Source organism: Python bivittatus, unplaced genomic scaffold (genome assembly GCF_059951505.1).
Source record: "Python bivittatus isolate LINGU-HERP-01145 unplaced genomic scaffold, Pbiv_v1 ctg000080_np1212, whole genome shotgun sequence".
NCBI classification, from domain to species: domain Eukaryota; kingdom Metazoa; phylum Chordata; class Lepidosauria; order Squamata; family Pythonidae; genus Python; species Python bivittatus.
In genome coordinates, this window is record NW_028277035.1 from 68,462,644 (window position 1) to 68,487,117 (window position 24,474).

The window sequence follows — 24,474 nt, forward strand, 5'->3', positions numbered from 1 at the left end:
GCCACTGTTGCCTCTGGTCATATAGGTTTTGATGGCTTTCTAATCTGAAAGTGCAATAGGCACACAGACAAAATACATTTGACAGAAGTGATCATTCATCTGTAGTTCAGAAGTACAAAAAAAAAAAAAGAGAGAGATTTTGCTCGGGAATAAAAAGATGAGCAAGTGGGGACATTATAAAAATGTCAAATTAGGCATGATACAAAGCAAATGGAAAAAGAAAAAAAAATATTCCTTCTTCATTATACTTGAACCCAGAGTCACCCAATGAAACCGAATGGTGGGAGAATCAGAACAAAAAGGGAATACATCTTCGCACAACACATGTGGAATGTGTTGTGAGTGGTTCCAACTTGGCTGGCTTTGAAAAATGTACCAGACAAAGTCCTGGAGGAGGGAAATTAATGAAGGATGAGGCTATCAATGGCTATTAGCCAACATGGCTATATATTCCTGGGTTGGAACACAAGCAGGAGACAACTACACTCACATACTTCTTACGGACACTCCAAATGTATCTGGTTGGCCACTGTGAATACGGAATGGTGAACTTGGTCTTCAATGTGTTTGGCAGTTGTTTCTTATTTTTAATTGTACATTCGAAGCACAAAATAGAAGAATCATCCTCAATCTGCTGCTTTCCAATTGTTTGGGGATTGTAACTTCCAGAATTTCATGCCATTCTGGTCAGGAATTCTTGAAGCTGTGATTCCAACATATCTGGATAACATCAGTCTGATAAGACTGCACAAGTCAATTTAAATGATTCATTTGCAAACAGAAAATGCAAGAGAAGGGGGGGGGTGAAGGCTGATTTAAACATAGCTTTCAAAACAACCTTAAAATGAATAAGATCAAACTTAGTGTGTTTTCTTATAAGTCTTTTGATTCCAGACTACAAACGTGTTGGTTTATGCTGCTGAGTTGACATGCAGCTGTTAGGACTTCCAATTCCTTAGAATGTAATTGCCAGTACAACAAATTGGAGTCAGAGTCAAAAGCAATGCAATAACAGAGATTTCTGAGGAATAAAGGTCCCCCCCCCCCCCAGGCCTAGTAGATGTTACAGAGGGGTCTGAATTCTATCATCTCCCAACTGCTGAACACATTAGCAGGAACCAACAAAGACCTCCCACAAAGAAAGTCACTCCACCCTTGTGGGTAGTTTGAATGAATCAATATACTATTCCTAACATGAAGCAATTGACTTGAAACAGATTCAGGATGTGTTACTAGCCATGATTTTCTAGAATCTCTACATTCAGTTTTGGGGGGGGGGGTTGATGAACGGTTTGCCATACACAATCACTAATGCTCTTGACTGCAAGGATTCCCAAGGCATGTATCTCAGGCAGATGAGGACTAGCAAGCTCTACAAATTGCATAAGCCAAAATTTATTCCAGTCTTCACTATTATATAGAGCAAGTCCACCAAAATCCTGCTGACAGACTAAGGCAGCTCAGACATGAAATACAAGGGCAATAAAAGGAAAGGACAATCTTTTATACAAGTTTGTGTGCTCACAGCACAAGGAAAGCTTTGAGAACATATTTTTTTCTTTGGCAACTGGACCGTGGACATTTGTTTCAAGAGAATACTCAATAAATTCCATTTTACTTTCATGTGTAGCACTATTCAAAACTTGAATCTACCTATTTCAGTCTGTCTCCCTAGCTACCCCAGTAGTAACAACAGATGCAATACCCACCCAAGATGCTGCTGACTCCACATTTTGGGTAAATGGGCTAAAATAAAGAAGAGCGCTTCCTCCATCCAACATAAACACCAGCACTTCTGCTCACGCTGTATCTACTGGCATTTTGGATTTAACACAAGGATTAAAGGCATAGTTTACCCTCTTATTGCTGTGCTCTTTATAGCAACTTGCCACATGTAAATAAAGAGACTTCTTGATTACAAAAGCTGCAACAGACTGCAACTGGCTTTTTCAAAAATCTAAACTGTGTTATCCAGTGTATTTAAGTGGATCAGTAAAAAATATCAGTGATGAGCTGGGCAGGATTAGGAAACTCATGAAACCAAATCTCTTAAGCAAAAGAAAAGTTACCAGACTTGCAATGACTCCATGGCAAGTTAGGACATGCCTATAATGGCCATGTCTGTTGTCCTATGCTAGCAACAGGAGAGCTTTGTCTACAATCTATCCTTGCTTGAACTTCTCCCTGTATTTAATGAATGCAGGGCACAGTGCTCTAAAGTTTACTTTCATTCCAAGGTGAAAAATATGGCCGACCAGTCTGGATAAAATAGCCCACAGCTAGCTCAAAGCTTCACTCACTGAAAGGAACAAAACCAGAGCAAATATTTGAGGTGTAAATAGTTTCAACATACAATAATTTCATTCACTCCTAGAGAGTCTCATTCTGGCAAAGACTGTAAAGGATATTGTGAATAGAGCTGAAAACGCTGTGGGAATATGGAAGAAAAACCTCTTAATATAACCCTCCCCTCTCTTTTCAGCTCAGGAGAAAAACATGCACATTTTCAACATACGATTTGCAAACAGAACTCTAAAATGCCACTCTAAAATTTCCTATTGATAGATATACACAGGAGATGGTACTGATGAGAGAGAGGAAGGGAGGAAGACAGACAGATAGACAGACAAATGTCTGGAATCAGTGTATGCTAAAGCAGTGTTCCTCAACCTTGGCAACTTTATGATGAGTGGACTTCAACTCCAGCCAGCATGGCGGGTTGGGGAATTCTGGGAGTTGGAGTCCATCCATCATAAAGTTGCCAAGGTTGAGGAACACTGTGCTAAAGGATAGCACAGCAAAAATGGGCTGGTAATTTGTAAAGGTATCACTTCATAGATATACCGATTACTGATACTTCATCTCTAGTGTGTGAGACAACAGCTCCTACACTGAAGAGTTTAACGACTGAAAATTGTATGCTGATATCCCTACCTCACTATGCTTTGGGATACTAAATTTATGAATCTCATGCTGAATGATTATTTGACACTTCTTCCACAGGCATTCTTAATGCTAGGGACGGGCAACCTCAAACCACTTTTAAGCTCCTAGAGCCCCAACCTCCAGCTGAATGAATGTTGGTTCATCATTGCTCTGCTTGCAGCCCTTTGAAAACCTACCATTTATTATCCCAGGCCACTAAACCTTCGCCCAGCCTTTGCTAAGCCCTACCCAAGAAAAAACTGATTTGATTCAATTAGTTAATCATTTTAAACTACTCTTTTTGTTCTAAGAATTCAACCTTATAGAAATCAGTAAAGTTTTTGCAGTTTCCCAGTTATCTTTCATTTATAACTCAGCACTGCAGATTATACGAATGAACAATGAAAGTTAATACTAGTAGTTCCTTAAAATACGTAGAACTATAATAAATTTGATTTTAAAAATGTCAGAGCTCTCATTGGGGATTTAATATTCTCCATTTTGATTAACTGTTAATAATGGTTAATAGTCCCATTTTTTTATTACCAGAAGCATTTTCATTTTGATACCAGAAGCATTTGATTTTTGATAGTTCAAATTCTTGCTACCTGCACTAATCAAATATCTGACAAAATTCAACAGATTGCTAAACTGAAGTTCATTAAATATACTTGAGCAAATTCAAATCTTCTGACCTCTGGATATTAACATGCAGTAGTTTAAATAGAAAACTTAACAAGACATTGAAATTATGAAATGACACTTCAACACCACAATATGTGACATAAAACAGGCCAACACAAGTGTAATGGAAATTGGAGACCAACTTCTGGCATGTTATATTTGGTATGTTATAGCAATATTTATCCTGTACAATCCTCAAGAATTTTTTATCTATTGCTGATAAGACTGCTCATTCCCAAGAATTAAAATGTAGCACTCACTCTCCTTCTACCTCTGTGTGCGCGTACACAAGCACACAATTCTACAATCACAGCATATTGTTTCACTGCCTATTTTTGCAATGATTTTGGAAATGGGCTGATCACTGCCCACAACAGCAATTTAAAACCTGAGAGCATAATGGACAAATCCCAATAAATGTTAAACGTTTATACCAGTGTGTACCATGGATTTTCAGGATCAGTTCCTATAATTTTGCAGAGAATATGATTGTTCAGAATTGCTTCTAGTCCAGATTAATCTTTAGCCTGTTAAAGAATCTCCAGATAAGTGTTTATGCACTGACTACACCAATCTTCCTCATCACAAATAATTGTGAACTAAATTCACGATTGATTTTTCAATGATCAATAAATGTAATGTGCTGATCTGATTGCTATGTTGCAGCAAACACTACAGGATACAAAAACAGATACTCCAAGTAGAACAATTTTATTCAGAAACACAGAATATCGTCTGCTACTGTAGGAATCATTTAGGAGCATTTCATTTGCTAACAATTCTAGGAGGCAAAGCAAGCTTCAGTTTGGTCACCACAATAATTTTGGCCACTTATACTCACTGCCACCACATGTCTAAGAAAACCAACACTCAGCTGCCAACTGTCTTCCAGTGTGACAAAGTTATAACAACGCAAAAGTGTCTGCAAATACTGAACTCTTCCAAGTGCAAATACTTGGCAGGATGCCTTTCTCCAACTACAATGTGTGAATTCATGATAAGCAAGGGGAGAAAAGCAGCTTTTAAAAATAGAGCTGAAAGAATTTTCCAGTAACTGGATTTAAAATGAGTATTTTGAAAAAGGATCTTGGGCTCTAAAAAGAGAACAAAACGTTAATACAGGATAGCTTACAACTTGCTGGTAACAATTCATTTCTGAATGTTTATATGTGTTTTCTGAAAAACTCACCAGTTTTTCAGCGAACAATTCTATGCATGCTACAGTAGATTTTGCTTTTCTTAACACTCAATGATGCAGGCATTGTAATTTTCAGGAATTCTAATTGCACAGGGTGCAAAAAAATTCTTTTCTTTTCTTTGGTTGATAGCGGTAATTCCATTACCTACTACTAGGAAATTCTGTACTAATAACTTTGTTTTTGCTGTGTGCCTTTTTTCAGGCCAGTGGGCACATTTGGAATTTTGAAAACATGTTTTGGGTTGTGATACAAGAAAGTAAAAGGGTAAGATTGCTCCCACCACCTCTTCTACTTTCCCAAGGTGATTTTATCTTTGCCTTTTTTCCCCCCCTGAAGGTATCTTGGCCAAAGTTCTGGCTGTAATGATTATTTAAAGTTGCCTGACTTACCAGAGATAATGTATAACTGGTAAAGCCCCTAAAATTATTGTTTTTAAAAGTCAGGTTGAGAAGGCTTTTTCTCACAACTTCAACCTATGTACAAGTCTATATGTATGTAACATGAGAGAAACCCTAGGAAAGAGGAACTTTAGGAGGGAGCAGTTCTGTGCTATGGAGCAGTAAGAGAATGTGTCTGTACAAATGTAAAATGCGTCTGTACAAACCAACATGGATCTGAAATCTATAGGAATTTTAAAAATTACCCTCTCTTTTCTAATAAAATTGCCCCTCACATGTAGTGTTGGAGTGTTCCTGCCAAGATGCTAGGTACTAAGAGCACTATTGGACTTCGTGTTTCAGGACTGCATGGAGTTTGATCATATTCTTCCTCCAGCGAGATGGGGGGGGGGTTAGGTAATAGGAGGGAGCATCGATAACGTAGCACATCCATTTGAGGAGTCTGAAGGCTGATGTTCCCTCAATAGTGAGACTGGGCACCCAAGTTTGCATATTTCTCTCCCCACCATTGCCTGGGTCACTCAACTCCCTGGAAGAGATGCAGGCCAGCTTGCATCCCATGAGGCGCACAGATTGGGAGCAGCGCTCCTGCCTCCTGCTGCTGTGGCTGTTGAGGGCTCCAGTGGTGAGAAAAGAAGTGAGGTGGCATACCTGAAAGCCACACCCCTGAGCCCTGACCATATTTGGGAACTCCAGTTCTTGGATAGTTCCAGTGAATGTTGCGTGAGAGATAGGTTGGAGGAAAGCAAAAGGGAAAATAAGGTTGAAAACGGTGAGGAGATCTCTGCAGCACATACATACCAGAGCAAGATGAATCAGGAATAGGAATGGGTTCCTCCTCTTGCAGGAGGGAGAACCATGAGTGGAAGGAAATGTTCACTATTGGACACCCTACTCCACACTAGGAGAAATACAACAAACCACTGTTGCTTAGAAATTATATAACACCTGTACTTTAACTTGATACCATTTCACCAGCACCATGACCATGTTCAATGGCTGTAAAGGCCAGACTCCAAGCTACAGGGATCAGATCTTGAAATCTTTTTATATTCGTTTGTTCAGTTATCATTCTTTCTCTTTAAAATCAAATATTTTCAGATCTTCAGATTAACAAAAGTTTGGAGAAGGTTATTATCTGCAGCTCAAACTTCAAAATTCCCATTCAATATTTCAAAATAGTCATTGCATGAGCTCTCTTTTTATACATATAGTGGGAATGCTGAAAACCACACAAGACTACAGCTTATTTACACAATCCATAAGCTTATGTAATACAAAATATTGTTAAATATATGGGAAATAATAAATAGCTGTAATCTGTAAGAAGATACCCTCTATGTATATTGATTTCAGAGTGGTAGAAAAATATATTAGAGGTAAACCAGGAACACAGAATTGCTTTGGCTTGAATTTTTAATAACCTACCTGCGTATAATGGAAACTATAGCTATTGAATAGATCTTTATTTGTAATGAGAAGTTTTGTTCCACTGTTGACTATTAGTTCAACATAGTATTCCCCAACATGGTTTCCAGATGTATTAGATCTGTAACTTCCAGAACTGCAAGCCAGCATGTCAGCTGAGAGTTCTAGGAGTTGAACTTCAAAACAGCTGGAAAGCATCAGGCCATTTTTGGTAGAATAGTCCATGAAGCACCCTATCTACCCATTCTGAAATCCCAGCTTTCTGTTCCACAGAAACCAGTATTTGGGGTGATTACCTGTCCCTCAGTAAAAACATGGCTAGTATTACAACCTCAAGTGATAAGCAAGCCCAAACATTTAACAGCTGACCTTCCAATTTAGGGTTAAAAACTTAATCCAACCCACTTTCTTGAAAAGGAATGAAGAAGGAGGGAGAAGTTCTATTGATGGGGTTCTCAGCAAGTTTTATTATCACAAATGTCACTTTCTCCACTCAACTGTCATCTGGCAACTGGAAGGAAGGCAGTACATTGGGGGTGAACCAATTTGTCCAAGGCTTGTGTTAACTGTCCTGTAGTGTAGAGCAAGGTAGTATTCCAATCACTATATACTGGTCACAAGTATGTATTTTATAATTTATATCATTTAAAAACAATGAAAGTATAGGATATAACTTTTATAACTTAGTAATAAATATTATGCATTACATTCCCTTTTAGCAGCTATGTTGTACTTTAGCAATTTAACTCTTTAGAATTACAGTATATTGTTCAATCGTCTAACTTACAGGAAAAAAGGCAACAGTTTACTTTTCTAAAATCCAGTTTTGAAACCAATTGGCTTGAGTTTTGCTTAAAGAAAAAAATAATGCTTCCCCTGAAGAAGCCATCACATTTTTAGTTCTGGATTAAGGTTCTTTATTTCATTTTTAATTCAGATCATTCCAGTATTAAGAATCTTATCCTATCCACTGGTTTTGTTTTACTTCGAATATTCTACTTAAGGCATCAACAATAAGGCTAAAAATGAGCAAACAATAAAAAGGTTAGGACCCTAAAAGTAGTCTTAATGAATTCCAGATTCTATACACGTTTGCCCAAATGCCTCTGTGGCATTGCTAAGCAAAATTCCAAACTGATAGTCATTCACCTCATAAACTGGCTTATCAATCAGGGTTGCATATAAACCATTTATTAAGCTGAATTCCTTTCTAAAATGGTTTTATCAGAGTAAGAACATGTAGATTTCACATTCTAAGAAAGATAATATACATGAACTTTAGGCTCTCGCTGTCTCTGGGAAACCTAATGTGATTTGTGAACTGGTATTTTCTAAAGTGGACCAAGCATCTGCTTCAGGCCCACTTAAAACAAAACGACAAAAGAACAATTAAGAAATCCACCTAATGTTGGTAGGCTAGAAAAACTTTCCAATCTCACAACATTCTCAAGTCTTCTGACACAGGAAGACTATAACCTTGAATAGAGAAGACGATGCTATTCCCTTTTCACAATTAAGGGCAGATCTTGTGTCTCAGTGACAACACATTTTTCTTTCAAAATACAGTTAGAGAATAAACAGATCATATTACAGGTGGTCCTTGCTTAACAACAGTTTAACAACAGTTTGAAGTTATGGCCTCAGAAAAAGTACTTTACAACATGTACTTGCACTTACACTGTCACAAATTGTTGTACCACCCCTGCAGTCACCTGATCGTGATTTGCAACCTTTTTATGACGGTTAAGTGAATCACCACAGTTATTAAGCGAATCACATGGTTATTAAGCAAATTCTGGCAAAAAAATCCATTGGAGAAGCTGGATTAGTTTAACCACCACGTGATTCGCTTTAATGTCCATGGCAAAAATGGGCGTAAAATTGGGGCCGGTCATGTGGTAACTTGCTTAACGATCAATTCTCAGGTCTCTATTGGGGTCGTTAAGTGAGGACTATCTGTAATTGTTCTATTGTTCCAGAATGCATGTGTACACACACAAGCTTTATTTTTGCCCAGAAATAATACATAAGAATGTTACAGTATGATATCACTATCTCCCTCTTCGCTTCACACATCAGTATTCTTCTCTTCCCCAAAATTTTGGTTTAAAAACAAACCAACCTGAAAGAGAATGGTCAGCGAATCACTCTGTATAATCTTTGACAATAACTAGGAAGGATGATTAAGCTTTCTTCCAAATCATTACCTGTAAATGTGAAAAGGGGGCAGGTTGTCTTACATCTGTTGAGACAGGAAGATACAGTTGAATGGAAGCAAATGGGCAGAGATTGCAAATAACAAAAGCAAACAGAAAGCAAACAGCTGAGACCAATGCAACAGAGGATTAAACATTCTAGCCCTCCTTTCATGATGCCTTTCATGTGAAGTAGATGAACTAGCATGGCTAGTCTCCTATCAATGGAAGTTCTCCATATGAATGGAAAATCAGGATCCCTGATCAGCGGAGAGTCTCCATGGACAGAAAAAGAAGAAACAGCTCACTGCCCCAAAGATCTCTTTCCTTGACTTCCAGCCAATCTACATTTAAGGAAACAGCCATCTCCTAGCAAAATTTAATTATACTTACCTGGGAGTAAGAGCCGTGGAACATGTTAAGGCTTACTATAGAACAAGTATATATAAGTGCATATGCCTGCAACCTCTCTGTGTATACGTGTGTCCTTCTGTAAGAGAATACTTTAGGTAAAACAGAACAGTTTGTATCTGTATACACATATGGAGGGATCAATTACTTTTATAAAAGGATGCCTTAATTTCAAGGCAGTTTATTTTAATCAGTGGTTATTACTATTAAGTTTTTACTCCTTCCAACCCAATGGAATGTTGGAAATAAATAATATAGACTTTGTCCATTTGTTTATGTGTAACTCCTTGAAAATTGAACAGAACAAAATTTGTTACAGGATAGAAGAAACATCAACTTGAAAAATTGGCCAGATGTACCTAGAGTCTGATTTTTTTTTTTAAAAAAAAAATCCCATTGCATTCCTATGGGAGAAACAGACCTATAGTAACTTGTTTCTTTGGCCCTACCTTTTTTTTGGAACATGGCCTCTGCTCTGTGCTTATATATAACATGCATATGCATAAACACACATGGTTGTATCTCACATTTTAGTGGCAGTACAGTAGGCAACCCTAATTAAGAAAGCAGGGAAGTTGGCAGCACACAGGATCCTGCTTTCTGTTTCACCTTCTTTTGGGCAGGGGAGGTGGTCTCAAAATTCAAAATTGACTTTCTTTCAGTAGCAGGTATTGAAAAAAATCACTGATTTTTTTCTTTTTTTTTTAAATCAGGGATTGGATTTTCATAAGAAAATCTAAGCAAAATAAACACTAGCCACAAGCAGAAGTCAACCAGTAGGGGGATTTTCCCTTCCCCAAATGTACTGAGGCAATTGCTCTACTTTATTTAATGCTCAGATTAGAGAAACTAGGTAATTTAAAATTTGCTCACTGAGCTGGGCGTTTTTGAAGTGGCCAGGTGGTAACCCCACAAGCACTAAAGAGATCGAAACAGCAAACACTTCCTGTAACAGCATTTCAAGCCTTCTAAAAACTGAGGGACAGGAGAACAAAACACTGCAAAATATTTTGGAGTTACTTGGCACAGCTGACTTGGGCATTACACAAGTATAAACTTCACCCAAACTAAGAAATATTTTTTCCAAACTTAAAAAAAAAAAATCCTTCGAAATGTGCTAAACCTGAAAACTGCTCAACCCCTGCAAGCAGTGAAATAAACATATTTTGTTGGCATCTGTGTATCCCTAGCAGCTACACAAACCCTACTTGCCTGTAAGTTTAAGGCATGTAAGGTCAAATATGTTTGCTTCCATTTGTACTTCAATCTTTTCTTATTGGATTAGCTAAATTTAAACATTGCTATGTAACTTGATAAAGGAGCTGTTATACAGATGGACTTCAAATTGTGCTTATTTGTTTCAGTCCAGTGTGGAGAGAAGAGCCCACAAGGGGAAAAAAAAGGCAATTAGTGCCTCATGGGGACATAGGAAATTCCAACTATCTTTGAAATAACGCAGTGTCACCTACCAATCTGAAACTGGGCATGATATTTATACCCAACTCTAACCTTGTTCCTAAATTCAACTATGACCAAAACTGCCTTTGCTCAGGTGTAGCTATGGGAGGACTGTGTTATCTTTAACATTTACATGAAAGGAACAACACCACCACCCTAAATTTAAGAACCTTCCCTCCCAAGAAGAGTAAGAGCAGAAGGAAGAGGAGGAGGAGGAAGAGGAAAGAAAGATGCCAGCACTAATACTGGAATGGGATGGCGGGAAGAGAGCAGACAGAATTTTAAAGCTCTCTTGAAAGCTGAAAGCTGTTGTTTTTCCCCCTTCTCATGATCCAGGTCTTAGATATGAAATTTATGTTAACCCTCCCTATTGAAGTGATGGGCATCTTATTGACTTTGGAACTCCCCATGACATGTTTATATGCTATTTATACTCCTCATTCTACTGTAGTGGAGTCTATATTATTTTAAGTCTCCCTCCTGTCACACAAATCTTATAGGTGCTTATTATTCTTTAGATCTCTAAAAAAGGTAAAAACACTCTCAAGTTAAGCTTGATTCCTGGTGACTGCATCATGCAATTTTCTTGGCAGTGTTAATGAAGTGTCTTGCACTGCCTTCATCCAGAATGTGTTTTTGACTTCCCAGTGTAGCCAATAGCCCTGGAATTTCCTCAGTTAATAACCATGTATATATTATGTGATGAAACAGCTGATTTTGCCAGTTAGACTAACCATTCAATAGAGCTTTATTCCATGGAATTTGCAGCAAAGCCAACTTTTATTACATTTGATTCACATACCAAATCCCACCATTAAAAATTTGGCATTTTTCTCAATTTCTGCTTTAGCAGAATATATCACTAGAAGCCGCCATTAATAGCATTCTTCTGTGGCTATCATGCGGTAACAATTTAACAAACTCCCAATCTCCCAATCCACACTGATTCTGTTTTAAGATGCAAACATCTGCATTTGAAGATGAAAACTATTTATATTCCTAGGCAAGCAAGTTGATAGTGGTACAATAACCAGCATCAGAATAAATTAAAGTAAAAGGATTGAGAGGGAAGAAGAGACTGGGACATACTTATTAATGTTACTCTGATGGAATAAGTCAACTTTCCTGCATTGAATGCACCCACAAAGTTATGCTGACATGAGGAATAGCCACATTGTTAGGCTAACGAGTAATTAATAACTGGAATAGGCTATTATTCTATCCATAGAGAGAACATCACATTATCCTTGAAACTATTACAGTTTGCAGGTTAAAGCTCATAAAGTGAGTTCAAAATTCTATTTGCACAACAGGCTAATCAAGGTTATCTACTCCTACTCCATTGAATTACCCTAATTGCATGGATCTGTACAACACACTGATCCACAAACTAGCCACCCCATTTTAGCCTATTGTGTTATACAAATCCAGTCACAGCCTGAATTTCTGGGTCTAAGATGCAACATAAGGCCAGCTGTGGAACTGATTTTACAGCATAATCATTCTGAGTCTGACTATTATGATAGTTGCTTTAGAACTCCCTGTGACAAGCTTATTGTGCCAACTGTCAACACGCTCCTCATTCCATTACGGTGGAGTCCAGGTTATTTTAACCCAATGCAAATAGCACTCCCATTACTCTGTTTTCTAGCTATCTGATGTTTTGAATGCCTCTCATTCTACTTGGATAAAGAAAGTTGCACACTCCTATTATATTACACTCTAGACAGTATTTTACAGCATCATCACCATCTCTTTGGAAGCAAAATTCCAACTTAGCTTCCAGTTTAGTTACATTTGGTTCTATTTTCTACACTGATGACATTGTATTGTCCCCCTCTAAATATCACATATGTAAGATATCCACTTTCCAAAATAGTGCATGACAAATGTAAAAAGCTCTACTAAGAGAAGAAGTGAAAAATTATGTTCTTATAACCAAGGACTTGGACTCTTTCTGTATAGTCTCTATGTAAATATGCCATCTAAGTTACAAAACACCCAAACACCAAAGCTTTCCCTTTTTTTTTAAATGGAGATGAGTGAAAAATATGCTATAATAATAGTCATCCTGAAAGCAAAAAGCCTGGTGATTAAAAAAAAAATCCTTATCCCATTAAAAAGAAAAAAACCCAAACATTTATGTCCGCACCTTTATTTTACTGCCTTAGCCAAACAAAAGACTGAAACACAACTACAACCTTCCTCAGTCAAACCACAGTTCATTATAGTCATGGCTTTACCCTAAACCAGTTCCCAACTGAAAATTCATAGCTAAAAGGCAGACACACAAACCAACATTGGTTAAATCCCAGGACTACAGTTCACAGAAGTACTTCAAAAGTGCAACTAGAACATAAATATTCTTATTTAATACTTTCCTGGCTCCTTTCACTTATTAACCCTTTCAGCATAATCTACAATCCAGACTGAATTCCAGCAGCTAATGATTCTCTCTCAATTTTGGAATATTCTGTAGCACTTCCTAGGATATCAAAAATGGAATATGCCTGATCTCGTTCATATTACTTTGAAAATGGAAGCTATTTTCTCAGCGACAGAGATATCCACTAAATTATCTCACTTAGAGCTGACATCCTAGGCTCATTTACCACAAGCACATCAAGACCAATTTGTTCAGTTAGTAATTCAATTTTCCGAAAGAAGGCTCAACAGATTCACTTAAGTAAAATGGGTGTAGGATTGCAGCCCACCGTGCCACTTACTACAATTACCTGGGTTGAATCTCCTGGATAACATCTAAGGCAGCGCACCAGGCTACCTACGAGATTATCCGAGCCGCCACAACAGAAAGCGCCCTTTCTACATCTCACTTGCAGATAGCAGCAGCATCTCCCACCAAGCCCCCTACCGCACCCTCTTACAGATACCGGCTCCGAGAGAATGCCCATTGAATGCAATGAGGTCTCCCTGCAGCTGAACAGGCGCGCGTCTACAAAACGGCACCTTCCACCGTCGAGACCTGCCACAAAAGCTTTGAGGGAGAACGAAAGAGAAACTAAACCTCCTGGGGAGGAGAGTGGAAGAAATGCGACAAGGTACCTACTTTTTGAATCCCTGAACTCAGATCCATGTTTCCGCTTCCCTTCCCTCTGCGATTTGAATCTGACTCCTGCCGGCAAAAGTGCCTCGCTGCAGCGGTTAACTCGGAAAACACGAAGCGACTTGTCTATCGCGGGTGCCGGGAGGAATCCGGACTCGGCAAGTACCACGAACTTCACTTTCTGATCCGGAGCGCTTATCGCCTCGCCGCCTGAGCGAAGTCCCTTTAATTGGAGCCCACAACTCCCTCTCACAGCTCCGCAGCCAATCGGGTGAGCAGGTCTAACTTTTTCAGCCAATGCGAAACGAGTCATTCACCTCAGGTTCTTAGGCTTGCTTTAACCCTCTGAGCGGAGGGCGGGGTCATGCTGCGTTCCAGCTGTGGAAGGCGTCCGCCACATCTGTTTCACGCGGTGTCCGAGCACGGAGACCTAAAGTCCCGCTCTGAATCCCGCATCCCTCTTTCGCCTTTCACAGGGTGGCCGGGAGGTGTTGCGCTGAAGTAGCCAAGTTCATTCATTCAAGGGAAGGGGGGGGTGGGGGTGGAACCAGCGATATTATTAGCTCTTTAAATCCAAATAAATTCCTATCTCGGCGGAACTGATGAGGTCATTGCATTAATCAAACGTTTTATCTAATCCAAAAAAATGTTTTTAAACCATGGTAACATTTTTCTAAACACAATGCAAAAGGAAAACACTAGAGGTGGGAGCTGGAGGAACCAGCCTGGGAAAAGCTTGTTTGGGTAAGGATGATCTATGATTTGGGGAAATCATTAAAATTCTTGGCCAGCAATTATGCCGTAAGTGTAGCTATGCTTAGACTGTTGCAGCAAAAATAGAAAGGGGCCCTTTGGCCCCTGATATATTAAGAGACATTGTGGTACAAGGTACTAATTATACGTCCCATTTCATCCCATGTGGGGTGTGATTTTCATTTGGTAAATCTGTACATGGTTACAGATAAAATATTTAGACAGATATAGTACCAAAAGTTATAAAATATAAATATTTTCAAATATTTGAGCCAAGAAAACTTGACATCGAATTTATCCTTTGGATAAAATTTCATGCTGCAATTATGTTTTATATACTGATTCCTATGTTTAGGGCAGCTGAGGCAAAGGAAATTGAGCGATAGTAATAAATCACCATTACTATTGAGAATAAGGGTCTATGGAGATGATACATTGGATTTTTTAAAAGTGTTCAATAGTTTTGCTGTATAAACCTGAGATTTAGTGCAATTCAGTGATGGGGGTGGGGAGGAACCTGCTTTCAAAGTTCGTAGAACTTTCCGTGAGCCAAGAATGGGAAGTGAGGTGCACTTGATACTGATGACCAGAGTTCTAAAGTGGAATTGGAAGGAGATAGTAGACTTTCAAATTAAGGTTTGCTGAATAATCTAATAATTTCAGACTGCAATCAGGATCACCTCAGGGAGTGCTGGATAAAGAAGGAAAGAGACTGAATATATCATCATCTCCAGAATGTGAACTCAAACCCACCTATAGCCTTAGGGGAAATAAACTACAGTAGTCACTTGGTAAGTGGAAAATGTAGTGGAAGCTAGCCAGCTTGCCTGTATACTTGACAAAGCTGTAAATAATTTAGGTGAGGATCTAAGGTTTTGAAAAGAAGAAGCATCACTAGAAATCACTTTGTAGCTTTTGCTGAGAATAAAGCAAAAAGATGCAAAAAGATCCTCTTCCTTCTTTGTAGATCAGCTGTTTTTAAATATTTTCAAACATACCCTTGTCTCCAAGTAGCTGTGTGGATTGTAAGAAAAATTCCAGTATCTATCTATCTATCTATCTATCTATCTATCTATCTATCTATCTATCTATCTATCTATCTATCTATCACATTTGTATAGCTGCCCATCTCACCTAGTACTAGTAAAAACAGTCCAAATACATAAAAGCCATTAAAAAACCAATTTAAACTAAATGGATTTAAAAAGATTTAAAAAGCAACATGGCAGAAAAATATACAAGACAGTGCATTCCATTAACCATCGCCATCTAGTAAGCTCCACTCTCTCAAGGGATCCCTAAGCCAGTTGACAGACTCATGTTTTAAGGGCTCTCCAGAAGGCCAACAGGGCTGGGGCCAGTCTCATGGCATTAGAGTCTTCACTGGCAGAACTCAAACATGTAACACTTTTCAGAAGAGGGAGAAATTGAAAAAGAGGACATCTGATTTTGAAATAAGTAGTTTGTACAGTTGTGATCCTAAAATGGAGGGCCAGAAGAGACTGTAGATATTCATATTAACTTCCACTGGGTGATGCTTTAATATTGCAACCAAGACCACAAATTGACATTTTTCTGTTTCTTTTTGATTAAATAAACAGTTCCCTACCCCAATTTTCTCTGGTGGGAAAAAGAAGTCAAAACATGTTTTTCTAAGCATTTTAAAGGTGGGACATAATCCAGGATAATGAATTTATTTTCCTGATCTCTAGCCTATGTATTAATATGTTTATAAGAAAAGGCCCTGAACCAAACCTTCTATTTTCTCCATTTAATGCATGGTTTGGTCTTTCTCAAATTTCTTTCACATGTTGATGAGAATAACATAAGAGACCAATTTGGTGCCTGGCTCCTTTTTTGTTATTTTTGTTTAAATAGCTTGTTAAAAGGTGGCATTTTGTTCCTCAGTGTGTCTTAAATAAGTTTACTAGGAAATAGTCCAAGAGATATAGGTCCTAATGAAGTATATACAACACTGTCTTACCCAGTTTGGTGGGACTGATTTCATTTTATTTGATCTTGCAGCAGCCTAGCAGGCCATGGGATCTCTTGCAGGGTATTTCAGTTAGATGTGAGGGAGGGATTAGCCAGCTGAATCTGGAGAGTTGTTAAAATGGGATACAGTGGTGTTGGCTGCCTTTCAAGAGATGATTGGGGTGGCGGTGGCAAAACTTCCCTCCATTCAGAGATTTATAGTAATTATAGACTGGTTATACATATTTCCCTCGGGTGACAAGGAGTTTGGAAGGGTAGCAGCAGCACAGCTGTGAATGATCTCAGAGGAGATTAAGGCCATTTCAGTTTGGCATTCAGCCTTAGCTTTGAGACAGAATCAGCTTTAATCACTAGGACAGCAAACCTTCATTTGGAGCTGGAGAAGAGGACATGCGGTATCTCAAAAAAAAAAAAAAAAAAAAAGATTGGAAGGAACTTTTGAAGTCACGTACTGAAGGATTCACTAGGGCAGCGTTTCTCAACTTTGGCAGCTTTCAGATGTGTGGACTTCAACTCCCAGAATTCCCCAGTCAGCCTGCACTGCAGCATTTTTGACAGATGACCTCTGAAGATCTTCAGTGAAGGAAAACTCATCATTTCATGTGGCAACCTGTTCCACTGGCTGACAACTGGTCTAACCAGGAAGTTCCTCCTGATGTCAAGCTGAACTTCCTTCCTTGTAGTTTTAATTCAGTGGTTCTAATCCTGTCCTCTAGGACAAACGAAAATAACTCCACTGCCTCTTATCTGTAACAGTCCTTCAGATATTCAGTCCTATGATATTCAGAAGGCTTCTATCATATTTCCTCTCAGTGGTCTTAATTTCTACCTAAAACGGCAAGAAAACTCCTTGAACAGACAATTCTCTCAGAGTCCCTTAATAAAGGGATGTGGTTATAAGGATTACAGCGACTGAAATATTTCCAAACTTATGGCCAATATATCCAAACATTCACTAGAGTGCAGATTTTCTCATTTTCTTTTTCTTTTCTTTTTTTCCTTTTCCATTCTCTGAACCAGGAAAATGGCAGGTCTTTTCACTGATAACAAAGAAATGTACAAGTGGCTGCTTATAAAACAATCTCCTGGGACCTCATCATTTTGGGAATGGACTGTTAGATCTGTACTTTGGCAATATAATAGGAACAATGCTGTCTCCAATATCTCCAGTGCTATTCAGTACTGGAATGAGCACCTCTAGCTATACAGGTTTTAGTCTGCTAACATGTCAGAAAGTTTAGTCCTCTCCAGACTGAGTTTAGATACTGAGTTTAAAGTCCCTTTGTGTTCCTCAGCGTAGGAGGCATTTTTGCTTCTTTGCCCTTATTCCTATAACCCTGGTTGAGGAAAGGAAAAGAAGATAGTGACAACAAAAACAGCTAAAGTTCTCACTGGGTGAGCCAAACCAATGGTAGAGTTTTAATAGCCATATAAAGCCATTGTGTGGTCTTTAGAAGAGGTGGGGGAACTGTTCGCAATACACTGATGAAACCTAGCTCAGTCAGGTATGATTGAGCATGGTTAGGATAAGTACCAGAAAACATTAGTACATTGAATGAGGATAGCTACGCTGAGGTGGAATATTGGTGAGGTCTGTGATTCTGTGGTCCTGGGGGCTGGGAATTGGATAACAGAGTTCTACATGGGTTGCACTCTCCCTGTATGAATAAGTATATAATCTAGAGATGCTGATAGTCACATTACTAAAGGCCTAAGTAACCTTTGGAGGTTAGGGCTGGTACAACAATTATTATCCCGAAATTGGGATTGCCTTTCCAGAGTGATCTATGTATTGGTAACCTCAAGACTGGTAACTGTAAGATGATTTGGGTACTGCTGCTCTACATAGTAGCTCAGATATTGTAGCTATCAGAGGATGCAGCATCTGGATTGCTCAGCAATGTTTCTTATGATGCACATACAATGCCTGTATTGGAATTCCTGCAATGGCTAATTAGCTACTGAACCATCTTCAAGGTATTGTTAGTTTATGAAGCCATAAGCAGCATGGGGCAAATTACCTGAGAAAATGTTTTTTTTTTTTCTATACAGAGCTATTGAGTCTTTGCAGTCTGAGGACAGCTTGCTTATCATGCCAGGAGCTTCTGATGTCCATACAGAAGTAACACAAAGGGGGGTATTTTCCATTATGGCATCTACTCTATCAATGGAATGATTTTGTTGAGATTAGGAAGGTTTGTACTGTGGAGTACTCCCACCAACAATGAAGGAGTTGACCACTTGGTTAATTCCCTGGCAATTGTATAGCCAGCCACCTCTGAAGTGCCTTTAAAAAAAAAATTGATTTTGTTATTTTTTAAAAAAACTGTATTCATATATAGTTGACAGTTTTATTGTAAGCCACTTGGAATTGAACAATAGGGAAAGCATTAAATCAATGTTTTAATAAATAAGCTGTGATCCTAAACTCACTTACAGTGAAATACATTGTGTTCAACACATTGTGATCTGTTTCCAGGAAACATGCAATTGATTGTGCTGAGTGTCTCGCTGAAATTAGCAGACTTTTGAGTAAACATAATTAGGCTGTGATTTTCTACTGTGCACAGTCTTCAAGTGGTTGTGGCTTTGAAGAGCAGATCCAGAAGGACTTTCACTCATTCACCTTTTTAAATGACTTGTACAGTCCTAATCTCTAATAACCAAAAGGTTTAATTTGGGGGTCCATTCAGTACTATGGAAATATTCATTCATTTATTTCAATGAATTCTAGGTCACTCCATTCTAGACTGGCTCTGAGCAGTTTACAAGAAAACACAATGTATTTTTAAAAAGGACAACAAGCTGCTCAGTTTCAAACACACTATACATTTTAAGCAGAATTGAATGGTGTTTGCTGGGAAGACCAAATACTTTGATTTGATAATAATACATTTAATAACTTAATTCAATAAATCTCTGTAATCCAAGTATAGATTTTGGCTCAAAATGCCTATCATGTTTGTAATATGGGGAAATAATTCTACAGAAATGAAATTTCACATGAATTAGAGTGTTGTGAAATAAGTCTTATTCTTTCATTTAAGAGAATGTCATGAATCACCATGTGATGACCTCTTCAAATAACCAAGCTATCATGTACTTTCTATGGTCAGTTTAGTCTCCTCTGTGTTCCCAGATATGGTCATTTGTATGATTCAGAGCACTAAGCTTGTTTGGAGTTTGCTTGGATTGTATTGCTAATCCCTTTGAGTTGCACTCACTCAACGTGTCGTCACAACCAACTTCAACTCCTTGATTTATTTTTATGACACGTGCTTGTACATGATTGTTGTGTTCCTACAATTTTCAAAAATGAATAGAATACTGAGTCAGGGATCTTTACAAGTATGCTTTATGAAAGGGTTTATGGCATTTGTGTTTATTAGGAGTAAAACTTTAGATTGTAAAAATGAGTAACTTCATAATTTGCAAACATAGGCAAACTACAGGATGGATTCTGTAAAGAAATAAGATTAAAAACAAACTTAGGAAAGAACAGTGAAATGATTGAAGTTATATTTTAGGGCTATCGTATTTTGGCTGCAAAAATCTGCCTATCCTCTAGATGGGAGCAAAACGTTACAGTTTTCTATGTCTGTCTGTTGCTATTGGGGGATGGTCTGTATTTTTGCAATTCAGATCTGATAGCCATAATATTGCCAAATTGCATTTGAACACCAGAAAGCAAAGTAATGACAGCATTAGGTTAAAAATGAACATAAAAATGTAAACTGAAAACTCTGAAGTCATTATCATAGGAGAAACTGAAATATTCAGTCTGTGTAGTGGCTGGGCAGAATTCCAAAACATACATACATACATACATACATACATACATACATACATATTTCTGACTAATACATTTATGTGATGCCTGCTTGCATATTATTAAGGATTCACATAATTGTTTTACTAAATTTAGATCTACTTCTGTAGCAGTCATATTTTGCAACCTTCTGTGAAGGGCTGATGAAGGGCAAAAGAGCCTTAATTTTTGGAAAATGTGCATCAGGGAGATCACTTCCTGTATATTTCACAAACCCACTGTTCTTGACGAGTATTCATGAATTAGTAGAACATAATGAAGCCTGCTATGACAATGAAAGATTGGTAAATCAGTAGTAAAAACTTGGGATTAGAAGAGTCATCTTAACAGAATTCCTTTCTTAGACTGACAAAATTCTTAGGCAGGAAAATCCTAGACTTCATGTCTCCTTCACATCCTTTTATAGTTGTTTGCAATGAATTGCTGAAGTAAAAGTTGCAGTAGGTTACCCAATGCCATTCAGAAATCTGAGGCTGTTTCATAGCAAATGGGTGTGTGGAAGATTAGGCAGGTACTCATCAGCCATGCCACTTGGTCACATCCTAAAGACTTCTAAAGTGGCTGCTGAGTCACTGGAGCTGAATGTGTACTAGAGGGAACTTTTTTTTGTTACCCTTTGAGATCTCTCCTTGTTTTAGAAACTTGATAGTCCCTGGGGATAATTTACAGAAATTCAGCCCCAGCACATGGATGACAAGGGTACAGCTGGGATAAGTAGAATTATTATTGGGTGGATGAAAAAAGGCAGGATCCTGTTTGTTTTTTTAATACATCCACATTTACTTTGATCAAGTTCTGAAATGGAGAACACATTTCTCAGGCTGGAGGCAATATGTGGCCTTTGAATCGAGTGCTGAGGACCACATTCCAAATCATGGATTGGGCCAGGAACACAGGTGAATTTGATTTACACTGATAATTATTAAAATTAAATTCAATTAATTAAAAGTAGTAAAGAATTTCCCCATCATATTTAATAATTTCCCCCCACTCTAAAATTATGATATGGAAGCAACTTTTGGATGTGCTCCAGAGATAGCACCCAAGGCAGAAAAACAATATCAAGAAGTGTTGTGAGGAGTATCAGTACAGATGAGCTAATCTTGTAGTCTCTAAAATACATGAAAATAAGTGAGGGCAATGGCTACAAGATAATGATGAAATGGTGTGTGTGTTTGGGGGGGGGGTAGCATATAATTAGATCCAGATGTCAGCTCTAGTTATGGTTGTCAGTAAAGCAAAGAGAATTCTTCATATGTCAATTTTAGTTGCAATTATTTGTTCATAGTTATATTTCCTTGGTAGGAAGGCAGTATTACTGCAGCTGCTAGTCTGGAAGATGCATCCTGGCTTTTTTTTTTCTCCCCCACTGGATGTTACTGAGTCTCTGAGTGAAAATATGTCTTATAATTTGATCAAAAAAGGTGTATGTGAAGTCTATAATAATTCATTTAACATCTTTCCATATTTGGTTACCTTATACTTTGAATGTAGGAGAAGTGGAATGTCATCTCTGTTCACAAGGGAAATTCTTATTCAACAAAAATCATTACACAACGCAAAATTGAAGATTTATGGGTGCGTGTCTGTTTCTTGTGCAACGGCTAGTAAGTAACCATCTATATTTTGAATTAGGGACAGTGTTCCTTCATTGATCTACCACCCTTGTATTAGAATTGACACTAGGAATGGGGCTGATGCTACGTGCCTCCAATTGTTCCTGGTTTCTGCATTAGCACATGCAAATGCATATATACCTTAGGATGGGTATGCTATAGAATCATGAATTTTGTATACCGGCACTCTAAAACAGTGTTTCTCAATCTCAGCAACTTAAAGATGTCTGGACTAAAGTTGCCGAGGTTGAGAAACACTGCTCTAAAAGACAGGTCTTGTGTCTGACACTGTGCTCTTCTGGCAATGTTTGAAATGTAGTAGTTTATTATATATATAAAGTAAAGTAAGAAAATAGTTTTTGAGGAAAGAGATTTTTCAAAAACCATTATCTTTGCACAGAAGCTTTGTGACGTGAGCCCCACTTTTTTTATCTTAATTTTTTGGCCTATGAAAGCTATGTAGATGGTATGCACTAATGTCACTAGACAAGCAAGGCAGTGATTTTTGCCCCCTTTTCATATTTGGGGAGTTAGCTGTTAATAAATATGATGCATCTATTAGATACTTTTGATTTCTGGGGTAGGGCAAAATAAGGTTAATTTCTGACGTATATATGGGAGACTCCTACAGCTGTAAAACTGAGCTATGGATTCCCCATCGCTGCAAAGAAAAGACAAGACACATCTCAAATCTTTTAAAAATATTATCGCTAAATTTTGAACTGTAATGTTAAGTTCAATATTAATGTCTGTATCCAGAAACTTGACATTTAAGCCATCTGCTAGGATGATAGTTGTTCAAAGAAGAAAATACAACTCTCAGTTCTTTTGAAAAATAAGATTGAAAGGACTGGGTGGCAGACTTGAACACTAAAGAACCTACCTCCAATCTCCATATGTTTAGCAATTATAAGTTTTGGAATTTAATTATGCATTTTCTGGAGGTTCTTCTGTTCTTACTTTACTTATAGATACCAATTACCATAAAACCCAATATACCACGCCCCTGCCTGCCAAGATACAGATCCTATTATATTTACAAATCTAGCCATGGGGGTGGCTTTTCTATGTGGATGGGATCACATCTGTTATCACAAACAGGAATACTTGGTGTGCCTGATAGTATTGCTGACTGTGGAGCAACCACTGGTTGTGTGTCTACTTCAGGGGTAAATGCTACTGGTATAATTCAGTTATCTATGCTCCCCTCTGTAGTCTCTTGCTAGTAGTTTGTCCAGTAAAGAAGCATTGAGTTACAGCATGATAAGACTGCTCAGGGGGATGCGGTGGTGCAGCGGCTTAATGACGCTGAAAGTTGCTGGCCAGAAATGGTCGACGCTTCAGCGGTTCGAGTCCAGCCTTCGCGTTAAACAGGGTGAGCTCCTGTTTCCTCCCCAGTTCCTGTCAACCCAACAGTTCGAAAACTTACGTGAGTAGATAAATGGGGACTCTCACTCCAGTGGGAGGAAAAATGCTGGCGGCGCCTTGCAAAAAAGGAGTTGGGAGCAGTTGCCGGTAAGCGCGAAAAACCGCGCGTGCCCGAAAAGGGCGCGAAGCAACGGAAACCCCGCCTCCTGCGCTCGCCAGCTGGGCTCTGCCCTAGGAAGGAGGCTCTGGCAAACCACTTTCGAAAAACAGTTGCCTTGAAAACTGCAAGGACTCGTCCAAGCAGTCACTGCAGGGTCAGCAATGACTGAGCGCAGACAAAAAAAAAAAAAAAAGACTGCTCAACTTATTTCAGCTGTTTGCCCTGAAATTAGGTTTGAGAAGGTCTAAACTCATTTCAAGCTGTTCAACTTGTTGGTGTATGCCACCAAACAGAACTTAATCTTTTCTACTCCAAGAAGTCCAATATATACCTCCTTCAACACTCAAGCTCTCAGCTTGGATGGCATGATGACTCTAAGTCTTTATATAATATGACTGCTCCAATGGGAATAATTTTTTCTCAAGTGCAAGTTGTTTCGTGTAACTCTGATAGCCTTACTTTGGCATCCTTGCTCAAATTTATGCTATGATACTATGGATACAGCAGAACCAGTGTTCAATTAGACTGATATCATTTTGCCATTCTCTTTTGATATGAGCCAGACTGCTGATCTCATTTCACCTTTTATGTTACAGAGTTCCTGTTTAATAATCCTGTCCTCATTGCCCCAGTTGTGTTTTTTCTAAAGAACAAACAGAAGATAGTTGAGCCAGAAGTACTGTAAGTTTTTCAGCTCTTGTTTTACTGAACTTTCTAGAAGAATTAACACCAGTGAGTCTGCAAGAGTGACAACAAATACTGGCAGCCCAAAGTAAACGAGTGACAATACAATATCTCAGGCACACTTAATTAACCAATTACAATAAGAATCGAATACACTAATATTACTGCAGAAACCTGATGTGCAATGAAGTATTGCAAGCTATAAGGAACTGATCATTTTCCTGTCCAGAAAATAACCTGTGTTCATAATTTTTTCTCAGTCCATAATTTTTCATGTTGCAAAGATGTTGTAGTTGAATTGGTAAGT

The 24,474-nt window shown here is 38.3% G+C and overlaps 1 protein-coding gene across 4 annotated transcripts in view; it reads right to left on the minus strand.

Annotated features, from left to right (window-relative positions):
- The window catches only part of LMCD1 (LIM and cysteine rich domains 1), a 56,661-nt gene extending 42,640 nt beyond the window's left edge, over positions 1-14,021 (minus strand). The window contains exons 1-2 of one of the 4 annotated variants that reach the window (XM_088134320.1): positions 13,434-13,533; positions 8,842-8,876 (exon numbers count right to left, since the gene is read on the minus strand). In XM_088134320.1, coding sequence (XP_087990446.1) covers positions 8,842-8,876; positions 13,434-13,458 — 60 coding nt within the window. In that variant the 5' untranslated portion in view covers positions 13,459-13,533. Of the gene's footprint in view, positions 1-8,841; positions 8,877-13,433; positions 13,679-13,765 lie in introns of those variants that run through there. The other 3 variants (XM_007431737.3, XM_088134321.1, XM_088134319.1) reach the window with 3 other exon arrangements.
- Positions 14,022-24,474: the final 10,453 nt, after the last annotated feature.